This window comes from Lutjanus erythropterus, chromosome 12 (genome assembly GCF_056507025.1).
Source record: "Lutjanus erythropterus isolate fLutEry1 chromosome 12, fLutEry1.hap2, whole genome shotgun sequence".
NCBI lineage: Eukaryota > Metazoa > Chordata > Actinopteri > Lutjaniformes > Lutjanidae > Lutjanus > Lutjanus erythropterus.
The window spans coordinates 3,564,508-3,573,475 of record NC_139328.1 but is presented as its reverse complement, the minus strand read 5'-3'; the positions used below and the strand labels follow the sequence as shown (position 1 = coordinate 3,573,475).

Sequence of the window (8,968 nt, the reverse complement as noted above, 5' to 3'; positions counted from 1 at the left end):
TGTTCACTGAGCCTCTGGTTTTAATTTGATGAACTCTGACAGATGCTTAAAACATTTAGCACCATTTAGTGACTTTTAATTGACTAATAAATCAAGTGCTCGTGGTTTGCAGTGTTTTCTATTATTGCAAAAACAAACAACCATGATTTATCATAAAGTGCATCAGAGAAAAGCCTCAGGAGAGTTTTAACTGTCAAATAATGCATGCTGGGAAGTCTGCTGATCATGTTTCTTTAGAAACTTAATTTAATGAATTGATTGAACTGTACATTCATTCAACTGATCAGTTCAAGTCAAAAGACTGTCAGAAGAACTCATGTTTATAAGTTCTGAAATCTTAAGTTTAATCAACTTCAACAAATAAAATTGCATATTTATGTTAAGTTAATGAGAAAAGATTAGTTGATTCCACTAATTTTTTTAGTGTACCCTAGTCTTTCTTTAAAAGGAGTACATGAACTACAATATGCATATTTAGAGATGTTTTTCCATCACATCAGATTCAAAGTTGTGATTTGAATCCTCTCAGATACTTTTTTATGATGAATGAACTCGCCTGGCAACATGAAACCAACTGCATGCCACCGAAAGTGCACTACCGCCCACCCCACCCCTCGCCTCCCCGCCCCGCCACCCTGCGTCTGGCATCTCAGGCAAATTTAACTCCAGACAGAGTCGACGAATTCACTTCCTCTTCACATTATATTTAATGTTCCAGCTTCTTCTAAGTGCAGCTGAGGTGTTGCAGAAACACGCGCAGGGCCTGAGGAAGTGTGCAGTTTTTTCCCCTCTCCTTTGTTTAGTAGTTTCTTCTTGTTCTTTTTTTTTTTTTTTTGAATGATGTTGCTTGAAGGCCTCTGTTGCCCTCTGGTGTACCTCCTGACCAATGACCATCCTGCAGCCTCCTCTGACAACATCCAAGGTGATTTGCATCACATTCAAAAAGACCACACCCGAATGTCATTCAGCTGAGTATATTTAGTTTTTGTTTTGATGAAGAGAAACTACACAAAAACAAGACAGATGTTTTAACAATACACTCACATTTTTATTTGCATGTGAAAGTTTGAATTTCTTGGCGCAATCAGATATATATTTGCATAATCAATTAGATAAAGTGTTGATAATACTTTACAATGAAGAAATTCTTTTTTATTATTAACTTCATGGGGTGAAAAAGAGAGAGGAGATAATCATAGAAGAATATGTGCACAATCTCTTTAAAGACTTTTTTAGACTTAACATAATTAAAGAGATAAAGTATAATACAAGCCACAAATTCTCTTGAGCTGTAACTGCCTACTGAATCACACAGGTTGAGAAAAGCTATTTCTGCTACGCTTAAGGATCTGGATTGTAATGGCATGAACCCGTTATCCACACTGAAATGAAGGAGTGCTACAGCAGATCAGAGCTGGAGAGAAGATTTCGCGAGCCCCCCTCAACACCCCCCTCGCCCCTCAGCCGCCTGAGAGGCTGTCAGTTTTGAAACAGTCACCTTGAATCGGTTCTCCTCAGGAGTCCCTGATAGATGTCAGATTTTAGGAACCGCGGGTAGCAATCCCTGGCCATCAGACTGTAGATGAGCTTCTGCGCCGTATCAAACGAAGTCAGGGTCGGCTGGGAGATGTTCTTTGTTATGTTTTCTCTGGTACCGCAATCTATGTTGATCTGGAATCAAACAACAACGCCCAGGGGCATCTTACGGCAACTCTTTTCATTATTATTCACTTTAATATTCAATGAGGGGGAACTGCAGTTAAAACTCTGCTGTTTCACTTCTATAAAAATACATGCACTGTAAAAAAAAAAAAAAGTTGAGAAAACTCATAATTTTAAGGCAACTGCCTTCACTATATAATTATAATTTACCTTTCTTCTTCAGATAAACTAGAATATTTGACTTTAAGAAACCCCGCAAAAACTGTGCTCCAAAAATTGAACCTGATTTGCTTGAAAATTAAATGGTTGCATTTGAAAATATTAACTTATTAACCATTATTCACTTTAACATCAATGAGTTTTAGGCAACAGTTTTTGAAATGCAGTTTTTGGGTGTTTCTAAAACTCAAACATTCAAGTTAAGAAAAGTAAACCATCTCAACAAAACTTTACTAGTTTTTTTTTAACTTAAGAGTTTCAGTCGGGCTCAAAACTAAAAAAAAATCTTTCACAGTGCAAGAATACACAGCTTCATAGCAGCCACTTTATCTGTACAGGATTACTAAATTCAGATTGTAATAAATGACTGTCTTGGTTCTTTTCTCAGCTTGCAGTCGTTTACCTGTTTGGGCGCCTCTGTTTGGACAAACTCTGAGTAGATCCTGTTGGCGGAGGAGATCATCTCTGGGACTGTCTTGATTTTTTTGTACTCCTCACAGGCGAGCCAAAACAGTATGTTCTCCTCACTGTACTCGGACTTCAGGAACTCCCGGAAAGCGATCTGTCCGGCTGGAAGTCAGAGAGGACAGCAAGCAGTTAGAAAATGTATATACACTCAAATATAACCCTAATATTTTATAAAACTGTATGCATTTATTTGTTCTATATTTATACATCTTATTACAAATTTTATTATTTTGTATTTTATCTTATAAATGCACATGTTGTAGTCTCACTGAAGGTGCATCCAAACTTTTCCATAAAGGGCCGAGTGGCTGCAGGTTTTTATTCCGACGAAGCCGGAGCTCACCAGACTCGACTCATCTAATCAGCTGATTTCAGTCTTCAAACAGCTGATTGATTGAATCAGGTGAGCTCCGGTTTGGTAGGAATGAAAACCTGCAGCCACCCGGCCCTTTATGGAAAAGTTTGGACATGCCTGTCTTACTGTATAGTCTTATTTTCATTCTTCTTCACTGTAAAAAAACTTCAAGGTAACTGCCTTCACTATATTTTTGAGTCAAACTTTCACATTTTGAAACCAACTAAACAAGTTTTTCCAAACCTACAATCTTTTGTTGCAAGAATTTACTTCTTTTTCTTTAAATAAACTTGAACCTTTGAGTTCTTTGGGTTATTTTTATTCTTCTTCACTGTAAAAAAAAAGAAAAAAAGAAAAAAGAAAACTTTATTTCAAGGTAATTGGCCTCACTAAATTTTGAATCAAACTCTCTCTCTTACATTTTTAAAAAGTTATAGTAAAACTTTTCTAAAGTTTTTGTCAGTTTTGTGAAGTTTTGCTGACCTATAATATTTTATTGCAAGAATTTACTTTTTTTCCTTTAGATAAACTTGAGTTCTGGATACCTAAAAAAAATATTTTATAAACATTGTTCACAGTGATCTGTGGGACTTATTTGTGTAAAATGTTTTGAGTTTTCAAATACTCAAAGAATTAAATTAACTAAAGAAGAAAACTACATTATCTCAACAAAACATTATTAGTTGGTAAAACTTTTTCAAAACTTTGACCAAAAGTTTGAGTTGATCTCTAAAAATCTAAAATCTAATAAAGTTGCCTTACAAATTTTGAGTTTTCTGGTTTTTACAGTGTTCTTCTGTCTCCTGTCATTTAACTAATCGTTATTTTTGCCACCAACATTTTCCACAAGGTTGCACTTGTATAAACGTTGTGACAATAATCATCTTCAGTGTTGAATGTTTGCACAATGAGAGGAGCGTCTCACCTTTACAACTGAGGACTTTGTCCACAGACTCACTCCAAGTCTCAACATCCTCCAGTGGATCCTTGGGGAAGCAACACAATCTACCCTTGAAAAGAGCATCGAGATCTATCACTAGCCCAGTTATCTGTGAACTCCACCTGCAAACCACACTGGCAGGCCAGATTATCAACCGGTCATAGTATGTGATATGTTTTAAGATGATTCACTCTGATGAATTATAAGGCACCTGACAGCAACCTCCCATCACTACAAACCCCTTCAGACACAAAGGCACAACACAAGGTGAGACTTACAGTGAGTGAAAACCTCCTCGGTATTTTCCACATGGCTGCTGTAAAGCTGTTGCCTGCTGAAAATGGTAAAGGCCCAATAATCAAATATGCAGTAACTCACTTTATCGCCATCTCCTCGTCCTCTACGAAGGGAGACAGAGATAAGATCCTGCCAGACTGAAGATGGGGTTGTGATTGTTTGGAAATAAGGGAGTTAAGTGACTGAACAAATCTAAATGACCCCCACCCAACATGAATGGAATATATGGAAATCTGTATGCAAAGTGTTGTTGTTGGGAGAGACAGGGCGTCCTTCCTCGAGGAGACGAGACCTGAGCTGTGATTTAACCTGAACGCACCTGTCGTCCAGAATAACAATCGACATTAACATGAACGTGACAACATAAAGGTGACAGATAGTAAAACAGACAGACTGAATAAAGAAATTAAGATTATTTAAACATGTTAGATCAGTCATTCCCAAACACTGGGTTGTGGCCCACAGGTGGGTCACAGGAGATTTTATTTGGGTCCAATTCTGCAAAATGTAAGATTTACATCTTTTATAAACCAATGAAAATGTTTATATTGTTTTGCCGATGAGAGGAAAATACAAGAGCCTGTTAATTTTGCCTAAATGCATTTATTTTGTCTCGTTCATGAAGTAGGCTAAAATGTTCTACACTGTAAAAACAAAAAAGTTGAAAAAAGGCAACTTACTTAAATATATTTTTGAGTTTTGAGCCCAACTCAAACTCTAAAATTTAAAAAGAAAAAAGTTTTACCAACTACTAATGTTTTGTTGAGATAATTTGCTTTCATTCTTAGAGCTTTATTTAAAAAAAAATGTATTTTAAAATTTTGAGTGATCTCAACTTTTTGTATGTTTGTTTTCTTGATGAGAGGAAACAAAAAGATCAGACTGAGCCTGTTAAATCAGCTTAAATGCTTTAAAAAAATGTGTATATGCATTTGTTAAAGATAAGATATGATAATTTGGAAATGATTAGGAACATTCATTAATGCCCAAATTAACTCTCCCAAGATTTATTATTGAGGCGCCATGATAGTTTGTCATTTTTTAAAAATTGGGTCCCCAGAAAAAAAGTCTGGGAAGCACTGGTTTAGATTATTGGTAACACACACTGTAAACTGATCAGCTGTTAATAACAAACTCTATCGATGTAAAGTTCAGCCCAGTGCTCTTAAAACACACACTCTGGACGGCTGGATATTTTATGATTTATTGCACCAAATATATTACACATTTCTCACTTCAGTCAAATTAAAACTTAAATTTCTATTTCTTATTTCAGAAGACTTCAGAACTTATAAAGCTGAAGTCTTTTAACTTGAGCTGAATCAGAAACAGAAACACGATGAATATATTTGCCGAGTTCCCAGCATGCACCTTTCTATGGTTTGAGGAAAACATATATGATGAAAACCTGCTGCGTGCCTCAGGAAGTGTAATAAGTTAATTTTTAGTTATTACTCTTTAAAAAAGTAATATTACTTTACTTATTTCTAGCTAGCAAAAGTAATTAAATATGTTACTTGTTACTTTCATATCATCCACAGTGGAACAGCTGATCGGGTGAACTGTTAACACACACAGAGTTTTTGTTGTTGGCTGTCCAGATGTTTCGCTACGTCCTGTCTGCCTGGTATACAAACAGCTGACCTGCCCTCAGCTCTGGATTAGTTCATAAACTATGAGTCACAAATTTATCGCCCAACCTGACTGTTCACATTTCGATCATCGTCTGTTTTTAATGTTGTGTCTGGAAGGGAACCCTCGATTTGCAAAACTCTCGCGAGATTTGAGTTTGCTGTTCCTTCATTGTGACGTTGCACAAACGTTAATATGATCAGTCTTGCGAGATCTTTTGCGGGTCTGGGGTTCCCGTCAAGACTCGACTCCTCTTCTGCTTGTGTCACTTCCACACATCTGTGGTCTCTTCTGCCTGCGGCGTCACTTGTTATCTCACTGGTTACGCTTTGAAAGATCAGCGGCAAATGAGATGGTCAGCAGCACATCCAAGTGGTGCAGCACGCCAAGGATAGTGGTTCCGCTTAGTCGGGCGCCACTGCTGTCTCCATAGGAAAACAATGGAACAGCCAGCATGAAGCGTTGTGCAGACACTGCAGTTAATTAAAATTAACATTCTGATTAATTGCAGATGGTGGGAAAGACGCGTCTCTCCCCAGAGAGAGAGAGAAAGAAACTGTGTGCGCTTTTACGCACGAGGAGACAGCAGCATAACTTCTCTGATTGACTGAGTTTGTGTGCTCTGGAAAGTTTCCTCTGTCCTGTTAAGTTCATAACTACAGGTCTTAGTTTTGCTGCTTGAATGTCCCTCATATTTTCTGCAGTGACATTAAGAAACAAAACTGAAAGCAGCCTCTCTAATCATTAGGAAGACATTAAAGAAAACAAGTACAACACATAATAAAGACACGAAAGCTCGTCCTACTCGACATCATTTAAAAAGTAAGATAGCCTGTAAGTAGTGTACAGTAGGTGTGGGTACACTACTTGTTATTTGTAATGTATTACTGAGTAATGTGTTACTGCCAACATTTGCATTTAATAAATGTATTTGCAGCAGTTTCACATATTGTTTTTGTGGTGATGATGGAACAAAGTATCTCCAGCTGCAGCTGTGAGCTCTTTGTCTAAAATGAGGAACTGACTTGACAAACTGACAAAATGTCAAAGAAATCAAATTTGTTTGTAATGTTTGTCAGTGTGTTGTTAGTTCAACTTAGTATCCTAAGCTTACTGAACATGTTTTCTGAAGTACAGCTAAATTAATACTAATATATCTTTATTTGTTATTTGATTTGAATTGTTACAAAATTACCTCAACTTTTGCAGGTTAGCTTAATTGATGGTGACACGTGAATGCGAGTGTGTGTACAAGTGTTTGTGTCTGTTCGACCAGTCCAGAGTGGTACCTCCCCTCTTACCTAATGTCAGCTGGGATTGGCTCCACCCCCCAACCCCAGTGACCCTGCAGAGGCTAAGCGGTTATAGATAATGGATGGATGGATAAAACAACAAGCAATGGTCAGGAAGCTCCCGGAGAGATCCTGACCATAAACAAATAGCCATAAACAAATTCACTATTAAGGAAAGAGGCTCGTCATCCAGACCATTTGCATATCTGCAGTGTTCCTTATTCATCAAGGTGACAAAAAGAATAAACACACACCGACTCATTAATATGCCTCATACCACACCTACACTTCATGTAGGTGATCACTGAAAGGTTGTGATTGGGATTTTTGCACGTTCACAGATTCTGTCATCCTGTGGTGCAAACAGGAGAGCTGACATTTTATTCTTGGTGTGTATGTTCTGGTGTGTGTGTGTGTGTGTGTGTGTGTGTGTGTGTGTGTGTGTGTGTGTCTGTGTGTGTGTGTGTGTGTGTGTGTGTGTGTGTGTGTGATGCTGCATGTTGTTGTTCTTTGATTGTACGTCTGTGCTGCTTGTGTTCTCTTGTCTCCAAAGGGAGACTTTTAAGGCTGATCTAATCTAATCGTACGGGAAATCTGGGGGATTTCGAGGAGAACGAGAGAAATTAGGCAGGGAGAAGAAATTAACAGAGAAATTACCCTTCATTAGATGCTTATTAGATGTTATTTGGGACACATTAAAACAGAACTGCACTGTAAACTAAAGGGCATTATTTCCCTCTGTTAGACACTTAGTAAACTTTAGTAGAGGGTAATTAGAGACACATTACGAGTGAACTGCACTGTAAACTAAAGTGTAGTATTTCCTGCTATTAGACACTTATTATAAGAGAGTAATTAGGGACACATTAAAACAGAACTGCACTGTAAACTAAAGTGCATTATTTCCTTTTGTTAGACACTTATTAGAGTTTATTGGATGGTTAATAGAGACATGATACAACCAAACTGAACTGTAAATTAAATGTTATTATTTCCCTGTGTTAGACTCTTATTATTAGAGGGGAATTAGGGACACATTACAACTGAACTGCACTGTAAACTAAAGTGTATTATTTTCTACTGTCCCACTGGATACACTTTAGTTTACTGTGCAGTTCTGTTCTAATCTGTCCCTAATTACTCTCTACTGATGTCTAATAAGAATCTCATAAAGGCTCTAACATATTATTTTTAGTTTTGTGTAATTTCACACAAAGTAGTAAACCTTTTTATGTCTTATTAGTGAACTGTTGGCTGTATCTATTCTAATTAGAGTATAGCTGTATTTGTGCAATGACTAATAACATAGTTCAGTATGATTTGTTATGTCTTATTAACGCACTGTAAAATAAAGTGCCACCACATCATCATAGAGCTCGTAAAGTTCTGTCCTCCACTTGTATACAAGTCATGTGAATTGTAATAAAAATATCATCATGAGTATGTCCAGTGCATTTGAACCTGCCCTGACCTTCCTGACCACTGCTGGAGACGTGATGGTCCCAAACAAAGCCAGAATGTAAATCGCAGCAGGTGATGGAAAACACCCAGGCTGCCCTTATTTGCATGTCTGCAGATGCACCAGGTCGCAGAATTTGTTTTTCAAAAAAGGCATCGCCAGGAAAGATACGAGGACTGCTGGTGCACACTGAGCAGTGCTGCCTTTGTGCGCTCCAAGATGTTTTGTGATTTAGCCTTTTCATGCTCTTAAATCAAAAGTTATTCTGAGCGTTCGGTGTCACGGTCCCAAAGACAAAAGGCTCATTTTGTTAAAGAGGACAGATCTGTTTCCACGCTCACATCTACAGTGAAATGTCCTGTGTGTCATTAGTGACACAGAATACACTTCTAACCGAGCTGCAGTTTTCTCCACCGCACACAGGGTGGCACTCTAGTCCTCTCCAGACCCCCCCCTCTGTATCCACTATATTTTACAACAGTATCATGTGTCCACCTTCCTGACAGCGATGGATTTCTTGTGTTTCTCAGCTCTCTCTATTCATCACAACATGAATAAGGTTTTGACTCTCTTCTGCTGAAGCTGCTCAGGACCTGGACTGCGGGGTTGGGGGGGTGGGTGGGTGGTATTGGTGGGTGGGTAGT

The 8,968-nt window shown here is 37.9% G+C and overlaps 1 protein-coding gene across 2 annotated transcripts; it reads right to left on the bottom strand.

Annotated features, from left to right (window-relative positions):
- Positions 1 to 890: 890 nt before the first annotated feature.
- On the bottom strand, positions 891 to 4,512 carry rgs1 (regulator of G protein signaling 1). Of its 2 annotated transcripts, none has more exons than XM_084732229.1 (4): positions 4,023 to 4,512; positions 3,630 to 3,709; positions 2,285 to 2,451; positions 891 to 1,671 (listed from the first exon to the last, which is right to left on the bottom strand). In XM_084732229.1, the coding sequence occupies exons 1-4, from the start codon at positions 4,031 to 4,033 to the stop codon at positions 1,495 to 1,497; spliced, it is 435 nt and encodes a 144-aa protein (XP_084588355.1). In that variant the 5' UTR covers positions 4,034 to 4,512; the 3' UTR covers positions 891 to 1,494. The 2 variants fall into 2 exon arrangements, with proteins under 2 accessions (XP_084588355.1, XP_084588354.1); XM_084732228.1 differs by having other exon boundaries at positions 892 to 1,671; positions 3,630 to 3,714; positions 3,923 to 4,512.
- Positions 4,513 to 8,968: the final 4,456 nt, after the last annotated feature.